Consider the following 16,280-nt stretch of genomic DNA (forward strand, 5'->3'; position numbering starts at 1 on the left):
CAGCTGGTCACTTTAACAGCTCAAATGTTGTAAAATAATTTATAACCTTATCTTGAAATGTATCCTCGCTGAATAAAGCAGTTTGTTCCTATCAGGTAAATGTCACCTTGAAAACAAGTTGCAAAAGCAAACACAGTTAACTTGGCTAATCAACAGCAATGAAGTTTTTAAAAAAGCCTATTAGTGACATCAAAGCAAGATGAGACTTGCAGGGTGCCTGCAGTTCACATTTGACTTCCAGGCGGGTCTTTAGATGCTCCCCACTTTCTCAGAAGTCTCCTCTCAGAGAATACACTGTTAGAACGATCTATAAGAGGGGCCATCACCAACACTTTTTCCTGTGCTGTTGTTACTGCAGAGCTCAGTGTAGCACACACTTTCACTGGAGTTTCCTCGCAGATTCTTCAAGCCCTTTTCTGGTGATTACACTGCATTTCACTAACTGCTCTCATCTTAGCAGTGTTCTGTAACCTACAGTTTACTAATAACATGACAAACACTAAAGCAAATTAGAAAGGTTTAAAAGGTTACCAACACTTAATTCACAACACTCCAGCCAGGCACCCTGTTGGCTTAATTTTGCATGTGTTAAATCCAAAATCTTTCTATAGCCAATCTGCAGCAAGTGTTTAGAAAAAAAACATCATTAAAAAATGAACAATGGAAGAGGAACTGTCTGTGCTCCCAGCAGTGACTGGAAGCCACTGACAATTAGCACTATTTCTGTATCATGGAGGCAGGCTGACTTCAGGCCCTTTTGTCTTAGCACCGTTAAAACATCGCAGGACAACAACCCTGGCTCCAACCACCTTCTGGCCTGACAGACCAGCACAAGGGAAAGAAGCTGTGGAACAGTGCAAGGGAAGGAGGGCAGCTGAGGAACAGCTGTAGCTTCAGAACAAACAGGCTCGAGCTACTCATTTGCACTCAAAAGTATCAATACTATGTTCAAGGGATATTAATAGTGCTGATTTTATTACATAATTAACGCACAGCAGCATTTATTACACAACCAGGCCAAGGCGCTGTGTAACCACACTGTGCCAGGGGCAGCTCCACACCTGAGCTGCACGACAGGTCCTGGCCCACAGCAACGCTGTGACACAAAGTTCCCCCATGTGGCATTAAGCACCGCTGTTCCTGTAACCATAGTAATTCAGTCACACAGACTGAGAAGACATCAGCCAGCAATTAAGTCACAAATTGACAGATGTTATGAACATTAAAATATTTTGCTCCTAAGTACGTGAATGTACTCTAACAATAGGCAGAGTATCATCCTAACCAGGCTCTGTCACTGCCTTTCTGCACATGTCCTGCCTGAGTTTTCCCAACATGACAGAACAAGCTCCAAGCAGAGGTTCCTGAGAGGGGTCCTTCAGGAGGAACTTGCAGCAGGACAGGGCTAGAGGGAAGAAGCAGCACACACGGAGCTCCCAGCTCCATGTGACAGCTCAGCCAGCAGCCCTGAGCACAGCCAGGCAGACAGTGATGGGCAGCTCCACACACCTGGCAAACAGAGCCCTCCCTACACAAGCCTACTGGCTGGTACTGCAGCTCTCTCTCATTTCCAAGTTGCTCCATAACAAGCAGCCAGTAGTTGAGAACAGTTCTTCAGAACTGCCTCACATCAGATGCTTTCCTCAACATGGTCCCTCACTGTTCCCCACTCCCACCCAGGCCCTCAGATTAGAGCACTACAACCAGCCCTGATGCACTCCCAGGAGAGACACCAGCCCTGCTATTCTGGTTATTCATCCACTTTCTGCATTCTCCAGCATTTCTAAGGAACAAGGAATGAAACAGCCTCACCAAGAACAGCTGCCACAAAGCAGCTCCACACTGCGGCTCACAGCTGAAGTCAAACAGCCACAGGCGGCAGCAGTGTGTCTACAGAGACACCAAACCCCACAAACAGCCCCAGGAGAACAAAAAGTAAAAGCGGAGAAGGGCTGGAGAAGTGAGAAACAGGAACTGAAAGCAACGACAGACCGAAAGGCCAGGCAGGCAGGAAGTAACACACAATAACAGCTAAAGCACAGTGCTCTTGTGGGGTCTTCACTGCACAACAAGTGATAAGCTTCCCCCCTCCCCTGCTTGTTAACTTTCACTACTGTGCAAGGGACAGGCACAAAGCACTGCAGAGATTTACCAAACTTCCGACATCATGCCACCTCCAGAGAAGGACACAAAGTGCTCTCGCTTGGACTCTGGAACTCACATGATCTTCAATGACAGTATTAGTCACTTTTAGAACAACTACACTATTTTTATTAAATAACAGAAGTTTTCACAAAGCTCTGACCAGGCCCCAAGAAAAATAAATGGCTGGAACTTATATTTTAGACTCAAGAGTCCAGCAGGCTCTGCCCTCATGCTGCACACACTTCTGGCAGCCCTTTATGTCTCTGCAATACAGCAGCGGCAGCAGGCAGAGATGTTTCAGCTGTTCTGAAGCTTACAGGGCTTTATACACTGTATTTCATAGTTAACACAGAGATGTCTTTAGTCACCAGAGCAGTCTTTAACTTTCCACACTTTCCTGGGCAAGCGCTGACATTAAAAACTTCCACAGAAAGAGAATAAGCAGTACGGCCACTTCTGACAGTTTATGTAACTGATGCTGCCTATCAGTCGGCATTACCAAACACAAACCCGCTTTATCAGCAAGCAGCAGAGGGTTTCACACAGTTCCGCGGGCAGTACGTTTATCAGACAGCACTCAGAGCCCTCGAAAGAGCTGGGATCAGCCCAGCACAGGCCCCTGGGACAGGCAAGGACCGGTAACCCCAACCGCCGGGCCGCCGGCTGCGGGCACAGGGCAGCACAAAGCCCCAAGGAGAAGTGCCTTCCCCCAGAAAAAGGGCTGCCCGCTATCGGCAGGGGACGCGCCTCCGCGCCGCCACAACCCGGCACCTGCCGCGGGAGGAGAGCGGAGCATCGGGGAACGCGTTGCCCCCCAGCCGCTCACAGCGGCGACGGGCGGTGTCGCGGTTCAACTCCGTGGGGGCATCGCTGCCGTCCAAACTTTCTTTTTTTAAAGCTCCGCATGGGGTCACCGTACTAGACTCAACCCAGGAGCGAGACACGCGACCCGGACGGAACGCGGCTCGGCCCGCACAGCCCCGCCGGCCCGGCTCCCCCCAAAGCGCCCGCAACGCGGCCCCGAGCCCGCCGTGCCGCGGAGGCCTCCGCAGGTGACCGCATCCCGGCTCCGTGCCCGGACGTGCCCCGCGGGGAGCGGCCGCCGGCACTCACCCAGGCAGATGGCGGTGAGCGGCACCAGCGCGCCCTGCCGGAGCTCCGCCGCCGCCGCCTTCTCCATGGCGGGTCGCCGCCACCTGCCCTTCGGCAAAGGGGGGAAGCGCTCGCGTCTACGCCCGCCCGCCGGCCCCCGCAGCCCGGGCAGCCGGCGGCGGGGCAGCCGCCTCCCGCCGCAGCCCCATGGCCGGGCCCGCGCTCGCCGCTCCGGGGCAGGTGGAGGAAAACGGAGCGCAGCGCCGCCGCTCCACCGCCGCCGCCCCACGTGACGGCCCCGCCGCGCGGCTGCGGCGCTCGGGCCGGAGGACGAAGGGAGCGCCGCCCCGCTCCGCGCACACCTGGGGGCCGCCGGCAGGCGGAGCGCGGCCCGCGGCGGAAGGGAAGGCGAGGGCCGGGCCCTCCCGCGCGGCGCCGGGCGGGCAGCTTCCTGTCAGGCGCGGCCCGCTCCGCCGCGCGGCCATCGCGAACCCCGGGCCCCGCGGCGCCCCTCCGCCGAGCGGGCTGCGAGGAGCCCACGGGCCGTGGCGGGAGGCCGCGTCCGGCGCCGCCTTGCCCTCCGACCCCCCCTGCCGGGGGAAGCTGCCCTGCGGTGCCCGGCCGACCTCCCCCTGAGGATGGGGCCGGGGGCTGCAGCCGAGGCGCAAGAGAGCGGTGCCGGATTTGCCTCTGCCGCGGTTCGCCCGAAGGAAACGGGGTAGGGTTTTTAAACGGGGCGGGGGGGCGGCAGCGGCCGTGCCCGGGGAACTCCCCCGGAGTCTCCGTGCCGGTGCTCGCAGCTCCCTGCGGCGGGACGGCGGCATCCCCCAGTCACAGTGCGGGCTGCTCCCGGCGCGGCACTGCTAAGCGCTGCGCAGTGCCACGGGACAAAGCCACCGCGGAGGTTTACACCGAGCAGCAATAGAACAAAGTGAGCCGGGAACTTCAGGAGATAAACCTAAGGAAAAATGGAAGAACTTCCTGCAATGTACCAACTCCACCTGAAACATTCCTTGCCCTTCCCTTGTTCCCGAACTGCCTCACTAACAGCTCCTCGCTCCACAAAGAGGTTCTCCCTCAGTGCTCGGCCATGCGCCTGCACCTCGCCAGCAGCACCATCCCTGCCCTGCTCCAATGAAGGCCCTGCTGCCAGGCACCTCGTCACCTGCCAGGTGAAGGGTCACTGCTTACAGTGACATTTCCCTACATGCTTTAAAAAAATGGCATAGTTACAGAATGTAAGGATGACACAAGAGTCAGCAGACGTGTCTGTGGGGATACCGTCTACAGCAGAGACTCTCCGATCAATATTAAATACCGATCGGTATGGACAACATCACAGACCAATCAATAACATCCATTATTGTACTCAGTTTCCCACTACAAGAATGCAGTTTCTAAGTGAAACTCATCCTTAGGGGCTGCCCGTTCAACGTTAAGGCCTACCTGGACTGGCGGTGCCTGAACGAGCCTTTGGCAGTGCAGGAGCCGTAGGGTCACAGCAGCACCGACGCGGGTACGTGACTGCCTCTTGCCCAGCAGGCATCATGGGCCATGGCAGCAGGTGTATCAGAAGCACAGCAGGCTGAGGAGGAACACAAAAAGCAACAGGCACTGTGAGAGGGAGCGGGACACTGGGACGTAGCTGTGCTCTCAGTGAACATCTCAGGCATTTGTTGCTGTGCATGCCTCACCTATGGTAACAGCTGCACAAACCTAAACATCTGGTGTTGTGGGAGGAGAGAAAAGCGTATTTAATTTGCCTGGTGTGCCATACGGTTTAAAATTATTCATTGGAACTCTGGTTTTCATTTGCCCATAAGCTCACGAGTGCAATTTTAAACACATATCTCAGTTAAACAAATACTTTTGAACTTGTCTACAATAAAACCGCTCCACAGAGCTTCTCTCATGGCACTGTATCATGCTTAAAATTAATCCACTCAGCAGAAAGTTTTGGCCAGGGAAAGAAAGAAAAAGACTAAATTAAAAAATGGGAAAGGAAACACCAGATAAGGAAGAGAAGGAAGGCGGCGGAGAATGGGAAATCACTGGGCCAGACAGAAACTACTTCAGGGCATTGGTGGTGACAGCTCCATCCTGGAGTCTGGGAAGCGCATCGCGTTGGCTGCAGAGAGCGCATTAAAGTCAGAGCACAGACTCAGGTTCCCTTTTGCTGATTCTTATTTGATAGTGAAGAACTCTGGCAGAGTGGTGAAAGAGAGGGCTGAGGGCTTAATGCCTGAAAGCACCAGAGTTCACCAAAGGACGTCTCTCGGCACACTGAGATATTGCTTTAGACCTTTTTATTTCAGCAATATAAAGTGTGGCTGCAGCAATATCTCGGGGGTTCGGCTGATCCTTATCCTCGCTGAGCTACAGACTTGTGCTTTATCTCAGCAGCTCTTTGATGGAATTATTGTAATTGTAATTCACATTTGTCTATCACTCTGGATCTTAATGGATGCCTAATGGATGACTGGCCCGAGGATCAATAGTACCACGTCTTGTCTACTTGGGACGAGAGAACTGAATGTTAAAACAAATACGCCTACTATGCTAAAGATGCAGAAATATTAAGCAGATCAATGCAAACCAGGTTTGCTGGGAGGTGAGGAGGCCCCGCACGCAGCATGGGAGGACCTGTGGCCCTTCTGCCCGCTCACCCAGCCCTACCAGCACGTGGCCATGCACTTTTTAAGGAGCATAATAAATCACACAACATTTTCCACAACTAAGTTCTTTCTAATCTAGCCAGACAATTCTTAAACCTTTAATGGGCTGATGATTGTAAAATCACTTCTGTCTGGGTTTCTGAGCAGTAATCTTCAAATTATGGGTTTGAAACAGCAATAATGGAATGTGCCATAAAAGAGTTCTTCCTCAGTAAGTCTATTATTGTAATAAAATAACATATCTAGTCACCTCTACATTCTACATTAACCCTTTTTATGATAATTATGAGTAAAGCGTATCGCTCATTTCCCTTCAATAAGATTCTCACAGATCACTGAAACAGCAGGCTACATAGACTGAAAGCAAAGTGACACGGACCTTCTTTTTTATCCATGCCAGAAACTTGTTCAGGTAAAATCCACTCAGTTTAGGAATTATTCTTGCCATTTGTGTAAGATTAATTTCAAATTCTGAGTCCTAATTTTGAGTCGCATACATTTGTTTTCACAGAAATGTATGTACCAATGAGACAAGTGCACATGAAATGCCATATTCCTGTGCTCCCATACCCACTGTTATCACAGAACTCACAATCACACCACAACACCCACACAAACACCTTGAAAATGCGATCACTAGAACTTAATCAGGATGATTTATAGATTCCATTTTAAAATTACTCTTAAATAGTTGCACAAAGCTAACCCACAGCAGGCTGAAAGCCTTCATACTCAGTGTCAGAACGTGTGATATGGAGGAGGTTGCAAAGAACTTTCATTCCTAGAAGTCACACATTATGTGTGCTGAAGCTATAGGCATGTTCATTCATTTTAATGCTTTTAACAGAATTGGATCATAAAAAAATCATGTTGTTAACACCACCAAAACAAAGTTCTGATAACATTTTAAGAGGTAAAATCAAGGGATATTTTTAAATATGTAGTAAAGATGAAGACATCCTAAAACAATATAACAGTGATGATTAAAGATTATGGATTTCATTGATATTAGTACTAAAAAAGTCAAAGGAACTTGAGATCTTATCCTGTTCATGTGAGTAATCTGTCCCAGACTGACTACATGCGCTTTTATTGCATACTTCATGTCACTTCCATCTGCATCTGATTTTTGTAGTTCATAAACATTTATGCTTCTTTTATAAACAACTCTTGAATTACATGAATTTGGTTGAGATTTCTTTAAACTATGACCCTAGTATTACCTGTTCCACAAGTTTGTTGTATTTATCTCTTCTCCACCATAACTCAGTTTCAAAGGAGAGGCAGCAAGTACAGAGTTGTGTACATAAGCAAGCCTGAAATCCTGTATGTTTTCATCATCTCTGTTCTCTTTTGAAATCTGGCATTAAAGAAAAGTCAGCTAGAAAATATTAAGTTCAGTGACATACATAATTTGTTTCAATCTCACATGGTTTACTGCTGGCTTTACTTTTTAAGAGTTCATATTGCACCACCACACAGTGCTTTCTGGCTGGATTTAATAAGGTTTACATTTAGTGACAACAACACTCTTCCTGAAAGGGAAGAAGAAAATTCTCAAGGGTACTTTTGTACTGACCTTAACACTACTCCTGTCTTGATCTATCATAGATCATTACTAAACTTCAGAGGGAGCTGCTTTCCTTATTCTTCCTTTGGAATTTGTTATGCATGTATTCTATGAAGAGTTGAAGAGAACCATTGTAATTCACATCTGTTTTATTAAATGTGACAGGAATATATATAAGCACCTTCGTATGACAGGAAAGTGAATCCAGGTATGTGATGGAAAAATACTATAATAAGGTCTCCAATGTACAGGTTTTTCCAAAGAAAATGCAAAGTTGTGATATTCCTTTGTGGCGCTATGATGTTCAATAAAAGCTTGTATTTATAATCTGGTTTGCTTGATACGAGTAGCAATTACACTGGGGTAATTGCTTGAAAAATAGAATAATTTTCTCTTGAAAGGGCCATCCTCTGTAACTATTATCAAGGCAGCATTAATTGCATCTTCATTTTTTATACTTAACTCTTAACAAAACGGAAAGGTCCACATAACCTGCTCCATTAAGTACGTAAATTAGGACTCCTGATTATTGAATGGTGTTACTGAGATCAGAGTTTTGAATCATAGGAAATAATTACAGAAGAAGATCAGAATTGTCTTCATTTCTAATCTTTGTGGAAATAACTTAAGGAAGCTTATCAGAGTTGTTTATCAAAATTGTTAAACTGCACTTTACAAATAAGTTCCATTGCACAGCATGTCATTCTGAACAGTAGAGAAAGCCAGGCCAAAAGCAGCACTGTTTCATTTCTCTCTTCTTTTTGCCTTTAAATATTTTCATCATGATTCAGTTTCAAATGTGTAATCTCATGGCACTGCTTCGTGCCAGCAATTATGTCCATTGTTTCACAAGGTAGTAGGCTGTCACCTGCCAACCAGATGTGGTGGTGCCTGCAGCACACTGCAGTCCCAGCTCCTGGATCCTTCAGCTGCTTCCCAGTCCCACTGCACAGCCATTGTGCAGCTTAGCAGCATCAGTTCCTGCAAATTTATTTCACTCATGACTCCACAGAAAAGGGCTGTTTCAACACCACACCTCCTACCCCCCTTGGTGACTTACCATTTAATAACTACATATGGATTGATTCAGGCTGCAGTGATGCTCGTTCTTATCACGTACTGGAAAAGCACTACGCACCAATGGTAAATCCATGAACATGAACAACTAAGATGCTAAATTGATTTCTTTCTTCTGGCTGTTCTTTCATATCTATTGATGAACACAGTTTGGACAATTTAATTTAGTTTATAATAAATCCTTTTATGCTGTAGTTGTGATAGGGCTTACTCTGTGGTAGCTAGAGTCATTAAAGGATTTACTATTCTTGACGTACAAAATCTTTGGTGGATGAGGGCTGAAATAACTCAGAATCAAGTTTCTTCTGCTTGTAAATGATAAAAGAGCAATGCCAAGATACAGCTGAATCACATTTCAGATGTACAAATGTTTTCAGATTTCTCTTCACAATTCAGGGAAATAGTAGGATCAGTAAAACCTTGCCATGGTTTATGATTTTCTGTTATCAGTCTATGTAAAACCCCGCCAAACCTAAAGTTATATTTATTTTATCTACTTCCTACAGAAGAAAATGTCACAGTGTCCCAAACTATCAACACATTCTTAGCCAAACATGCACTGGCTGCACAAGTTACCATAAACTTATTTTAGAATTTAAGTGGGAGATCAAACAGCTTGGAATCAGAAAAGTGAAATCTCTAAGTCATGGGATGAACACAGTGAATGTGCATTATAACCACCTTCTAGCAAAAGTACAAATACTTTCTTGGGTTTGTATGCATGTTGTTATCAGAGTAGATGAAAAGAGCCATTATGACTCCACAGGTTACTCAGCACTGCTGGCAGTGCAGTCCCCAGTTTCATTTAAATAATGATTTAAAAAAAGAGTAGACATTTAAAAAAGGTGTTGCATGCAATCAGGCATATGTCTAATAAAGCATATGTGAAAAGCAAAACAAAATTAGAACTGAAGAGGTGCCTTCAAATGAGTTCGGTCCCTGACTTCTGCATTGGGTGAAGAAGGGCTGAAAACAACACAGCTCTGGAGATGAGGCTGCAGTGCAACTTCCCCATCACGAACCCCTATAGCATTCCCACTGCCAGCCTGGCAAGTGCCCTGTGGTGTAACACTACCCGTTGGTTGGAAACACTGGTAATATTTAGAGCTGCCTTCCATCCCTCCCTGTGACTGCGAAACTCGCGCAAAGATCCAGGACTGGTATCCATCAGACAGAGCACGAGGCTCAGCAGGCCAACACGTGAGGAGAGGCGCAGCAAGGACTAAGAGCTGGTGCTCTACCACGCCACCTGGGAGTGCCAGGGGAGATCACTGAGCTGCCCCCTGAGCACTGCAGCAAATTCAGTCAGCTGAACTGAGCAATGCTCCATGCTACCCTCTATGCTTACTACAGATTGCCATTTTACTTGTATTCAACTACCAGCTCAGCAGGAAAAGTGCAACAAGCTAAGGACAACCACATTCTTCATGCCTTACTGATAACTAAATAATGTTGTCTGCTGTTTTGTATTTTAAAAAGTACTTTGTATTTCTGACGCCTAAAAAATAACTGCTATGGCTGTTCTTTTTCATGGAAGCTTGGCCCAAATACTTCCTTAGATGCTAAACTTCATCTTAGGGAACATACTTGTGTTCTAGCTTTCCCAGGGACTGTACCTAACACTGATTCATTGCTCCTTTTCCTTTATTTGTCTACTGCAGTTATATTTTCTACAGTTCTAGTGGCATGTTTCTGTGTGTAACGTTCTTCTAGACCCACGCTGCATGAAGCGCATTTCTTATTCACTGTAACACCCCACATAGTTTAAAGATTTAAACTATTAAACTTTAAACTATAACTAGTTTAAACTATAGATTTAAAGAAGTTTAAGATTTTATACTACAAGCATGTCCTTGGAAGCATCTAAAGTCATTATTACTAACAGTTCTTTCACATTTGTTTATAACTTCTCAATACATATTCATAGCACAGTGATTTTTGGGTTCATAAAAGAGCAAATTACAGCTTATTTCCCAAATGATTGCAAAGCTCTTCTTAACAGGCATAGAAGGGTAACACAGCAAAATTTGGAGCTGTGCATCAGTGAGGCAGTTCCACAGAAAGAATGAGAAAGGATGTTAAGGAACGCACGAACTCACCTAGAAAGTTCTCTCAGTTTTTCACAGGGATATTACAGCCAGATTCATAGTCATATAATATATTAACAGGGATATGAGGATGTAGCTATACTGGCTCATCAGAACAACAGCCTGTCAGCTAATTTTGCTAAAAGTAAAAGCAACTTTAAAGCTTAAGGGGACAGAAATACCAGCACATACTTAGGTGTGAACGTGAGATCATTCTGCAGACCGTGTGCCAGTACTTACAGTTAAGGAGATGCAGGACGTGTTGATTTCTACAAGTCATGAGGTATGCTCCCGTGATAGAAGACGCTCTGGAATATTTGCTGTGTTGCTGTGAATCAATGAATGCTTCTCTCTGGCACCTTCGTGATATAACCGTTAGCTGCAGGAGCAAGAAGTACAGTATAAGCACTCAGTGTTCCAAATAAAAACTGAAAGCATGTGGTCAGGGATAGGGGGTTGGTAGACATAGACAGGAAATCATACCTGCCCTGAAGGTGTGACAATTTCATCTCTATTCCTTGTTGTCTAGGCTAGTTTTCAGTATTAGGCTGCGTACAAAGCCTCAAACACATTAAAGCTGTCTGAAGTGTGCAAGTGAACTCACTGTATAATGACTAATATAAAAATGAATAACATGACGACAAATGAACATGCTTATTCAGACCACACTACTGAAAGGGCTGAGAAAACAAAGAACAGAGAATAGGAATAAACCGTGGAGCAAAACTAAACGTCAGATTTCCAGAAGAATCAAAGCTGCTTCACTCTTCAATGAAGCATAAAAGCATGGGAAGTCGGATTTTCTTTTGCATAAAAAGAACCAAATAATCCAATATAGCTTTTAACTGTGACTTATTAGGCACAGCACAGCTATGGCTGCCAGTTGTACATTCTGACCAAGAATAAAGAAGAGCTTGTGGTAAATGAGCTGAAGAATGTGAAGGAAAAAATCATTGCAACAATTGTGTAATAACCACATTGTAAGAAAGCAGCAGAATAAACAAGATAGCAGTTCTATAAATTCATATGCACACTGTCTACAAATGTGCTTGGAGAGAATTAAAACCAAAAAGATATCTGGCAATTTAGAGACTGAAACTATTTTATGAGAACAGGGTATTTGTTTTCACAAAACTTTCATGAGGTATTCGATAAATCTTTCGTATGATTTGAGATCTGGACTACACAACTGTATACATTGTTACAGTACAACATAATATGGAAATATGATGCCAGAAGAAGTAAAATATTTGTCAAAAACCGAGAAATAAAGTCAAGAAAAATAAAAGAAAATTCTGGTCCTTATAAGTCCCTTTTTCTGAAGGTAGTCATCCAAGATCCTGTTTCATACTCATCAACTCCACATGCAGGATCAATGGTGCTCCCCTGAGCTGACATTTGTTTATTTATCCTCGAGGGCAACAGTGGCATGGCTGCGTGCACTGCTGCCCAGAGATGGCATCCCTTCCCAGGATAGTTACGTGGCTGTCAAATCATTCTGGTTATTCCCTTAATCGAGTGGGAGACGAAGGTGCCAGATAGATAAGCCAACTAAATTATTGAAAAATAAGGAAATAAAATTGGAAAATGTACAATAGATCAACTTACAAAAACACTCACCAGTATCTACAGTAGCAGCTGCAACAAGCAACAATGAAAGAAAAGTGTGTAAAGAGGTCTCTCTATATTTATATTTCACACGTTTATGAATTCACCACAACAAAAAGCAGTCAAACAGGTAGACAGAACCTGCAGAATCAGAAATTCTAAATCAAAAGTAGATAACAGAAATATCCTTTGATCTTTGTACAGATGTGCAGGGTAACACAATATACGTAGCACAGAAACTGCCAAGAGATCCAGCATTACATGCATTTACAGCTATCAGTGCTCAAATATTCCTCATTATAGCACTTCTTCCCATGGCAACACACTCCTTGTTGTGCCAGCATCTGGGGAGGCATTGTGAAGATTAAACCAGTTTTAAAAGTATTTCAATAAAAGAATTAGTATTTATTTATCAGTGCATTTATATTATATTTGTGCTTTTCAGAATTATTTATAGACAGGTTGTGTTGATTTTTCAGTTAGTAACTCAACCAACCAGTTGATTTGGGAGCTCACTGTAATTAACTTTTAGGAATCTATCATTTTTCACAGACCATCTGGGAACAAATGAACAAAAAAAAATTGTATGCATTCATGCCTATGCTGTTGTGCAGCAAAAAATATAGCAGTTCACTTATAAATACCAAGCAAGTCAGGAAAACAAACCTATGTACTTATAATATTATTCTTACAGTAACTTGTCAATTGTCAAAAGTGAAATTAATTACAATAATTGTTTATTTATCTTACTTAAGCAATGTTCTTCTACTCAACTATACAAGGTACTATTTATGCCCATCAAATGGTGTTATGCTAAAGAAATAGTAATCCAAAGAGCCAGTATTTAATAACATTATTTCATTACACAATATGGCATCGATCCATTTACTCAGCTGGAGGTGCAGCAATTGTGAATTCAATGCTTCTCATTTCCCTTACTGCAAAGAACTTGGGTGCTCTGTGTTAGCTCATTTGTCCGCAACCCTGCATTCACTGAATATAATGGCAAAGCAGTGCCCACCGACTGCAACAGCATGGACGTATGAATCACAGAGCTTTCCCATTTCTCCAAAGTGAGGCCTGTGGCAAATATTTAACTGGCGAGGGATTTTAAATATTTCATCTCATGTCTATAGATTTTCTGAAAGTACAGTAATCCCAGTTGGAAACAATTACAATTACTCACTGCAGCGCCCACATTGAGCTCCGCACAATTCTAGATGGATCTGCGGGCAATTTACCCAGTGCATTCCAGTACAGAAGGGCTCCATAGGTATTCTGTAATGCCCAGAGTTCAGGGGACAAAAAGGTAATGCAAATAACATTAGTGAAACACAAATCTTGACGTGCAAGCATTCAGATTCTCAATATAACCACAATGTAATTTCATTTCTGAAATACTTGCATTCACTGAATAAAGTATGCTGTTTTCTTCAAAGCACTGTCACTCCAGCAGCCATTAGTGAACGTTCTTCCTCAGGTTCTTCACGGGGAAGAACAGAGACAGAGCAAAGGCTTGGATAGATTTCAGATTGCACAGTACCAGCCCAGGGCTCTGCAGGCAAATTAGCTCTGATCAGTGTCAGGCAGGCCTAAAGCCACTGGTGCCAAGACAGCCCCAAATCTATTTTTAAGCTCTCCTGAGGGCCCCATGTTCAAAGTTGCTGAAATACAGAAACCAGCAGCAACCATGTAATCAATTTATGTGAAATCATTTGGAAATGATTGAATCAGAGATTCAACAAGCTGGTATTAAACCAAATGACTAAATCCTTCTCTTATTTTTATTACTGACCTGAATCTGGGCCATTGCATCATGTTATAATGGCATGGGTCTTACTAGCACTGTTTAAAGGGATGCGCCAACTCATGGTAGCTCTTGGCTCTGCTCATTCCACGTTTGCCTTTGCAGTTACTAATTCATTCATTCTCCCCTAATCTTCCCAGTTACATTCCCACAGAGCGCAGTCAGACAGACTGACAGAAGGAACAGCACTTGGCCTTGTGGAAAGAACATGGAAAGAAGGTCACCCTCCTCTCGCCATCCTAGAACAGAGGCAGATTTTGGCCACGGCCAAAAGGAATTCGCAACAAATACCTGGGATACGTTTCCTCAGCCTAAAGAAAAGGATGTCATGTGATAATGGCAGCTGTACAGACTGCAGAATCCCAGCCTTCATCACACATCCATTTGCAGTTATTGTGGTTAAGGACACACAGTTCCTACACTTTAAATGACATTCTATTAAGAGAAAAAAGCAATAATTTTAGAATGCAACTAATATAGATAACACTGTAAAAAGTTGGATTTTGGCTGCTTAAAAGTTATGGAAATAATGGGCTATGGGTATGCTGCTCAATTAAGATAAAGCATAGCTATTATATAAAGACAAACCAAATGACCACGAGAAGCACTCAGTGGAAGAGCATAGCCCATTTCAAAGGGGAAAACATGTTTATTTTGGTGATTAATTCTGTTCTGCATGAAAATGCAAATTAAAATGTTAATTAAGGGGAAAATGCACAACAAAAAGAAGGTGTAGTACTAAACAACCAGCCTCTTAGGGCTGGCCAAACAGAATGACTTCAATGTGGTTTGGAGATTGTTTTGTTACTGACAGCAAATGTTCTAACAGGAAGGCAGGATACATAGTCATATAATTTGTCAAAAGTCAGAACCAGAAATTAATTGATTAGTTCATATAAGACCTTTTTTTTTTCACAAAAACCTACATTAACTCAAATCAATAATTAGAGAAACTATAATTAATTGTTCCTGGGCTACGATGTTCTAGGAAGTTTATTCAGGGAGAAGCATCAAATGAAATTACAGGTACAAGAGGCTGTATTTGCTATTACCATACCTTCAACCATTAAATTTTGCTTTCATAGGACAAAAAGAGCAGCGTTTTTAAGTAGATAGCATGTATAATAAAAAAAAAATTTGTTTAAAAAGTCATCCAGAAACAATACCAAATCAACAGTTATGTCATAACAAATGTTATTCAGATGAGAATCCTCAAACACCTGTTTTAAAATATTATCAAGAGATTTTCAGAAAAACTCAGTGCTCCATAGTTTCCACTGACCATAATGAGAGCTCAGCACACGCTTTGGCAGGAGTCACGTGAAGGTTGATTGTGTTCAGTCCTATGTAAGTAAAGAAAAAGCACAAATACTACAGCAGATAAGGACAGACCTTGTTGTTTTGATGCCAGTGCGCTGTTAATAACACAAGAAAAACTCTACTCACATAGCTTGGCTTGACTCATCTTTTCCTCCCTTTATTATGAATCAGATTCGTTGTTATCTTCTATTGAATGAAAATCTGCTGCAGCACAGTCAGTGGGAGTGGTGCCATTGATGTCAGCGAGATCAATTCTTGATTACCTCACTAATATTAACTTTTTAGGTTCTAAGGATCTTAGGCTAGCTACAATTGCTTGAAGGAAAGAAAAGACTTGTTGCAATAAGGAATAAAGACATTTCCCTGGATTGCAGCCCGTTGCTCCATTTTGCAGGAGTTGGGCACACAACTTACTATTTTCTAGCTAACCTGTCTCCTTCCCTGAAGAGCCTTGGTTTTCACTCCCAACTGAAATACAAACAGGCTTTCAAAAATGCAAATATTTTTTTTTATTCAGCTGTAAATAATTACAAGCTGGGAGAACGGAACAACAGCACAGGTCCTAAATGACAAGAATCTAAATTGCGCTACTGCCCTCTGTTGTGTTTTCTGTCATTTAAGTGATGCTCTGTGGGATATCTATTTCTAAGGTTCCAGACCAGTTTCACCTCTATAAAGGTCTGAGCTGTGAATCTCAATGGCAGAATGAATACAGGTGAGGAGCTGATGTGCTGGGTGGTGTGGGGCAAGCCTCTTCCTGCTCAATAGGACACTCAGTGCCACTGCTTACCTTGTAAGAGCTGACAATGAAAAACCTTACAACAGTCCCACAAACAACACATGTCGTTTCTGCAAATTAGTTATAAATGAAAAAAAATTCATCCCAACAAAGTAATAAC

The 16,280-nt window shown here is 43.7% G+C and overlaps 1 protein-coding gene across 2 annotated transcripts in view; it reads right to left on the bottom strand.

Moving 5' to 3' along the window:
* Positions 1–7,716, bottom strand: part of LRP3 (LDL receptor related protein 3) — a 29,190-nt gene extending 21,474 nt beyond the window's left edge. Inside the window, exon 1 of one of the 2 annotated variants that reach the window (XM_048958610.1) lies at positions 4,684–7,716. In XM_048958610.1, coding sequence (XP_048814567.1) covers positions 4,684–4,924 — 241 coding nt within the window. In that variant the 5' untranslated portion in view covers positions 4,925–7,716. Of the gene's footprint in view, positions 1–3,258; positions 3,455–4,683 lie in introns of those variants that run through there. The other variant, XM_048958612.1, reaches the window with a different exon arrangement.
* Between the last annotated feature and the right edge of the window lie 8,564 nt (positions 7,717–16,280).

This window comes from Lagopus muta, chromosome 12 (assembly GCF_023343835.1).
Source record: "Lagopus muta isolate bLagMut1 chromosome 12, bLagMut1 primary, whole genome shotgun sequence".
Taxonomy (NCBI): domain Eukaryota; kingdom Metazoa; phylum Chordata; class Aves; order Galliformes; family Phasianidae; genus Lagopus; species Lagopus muta.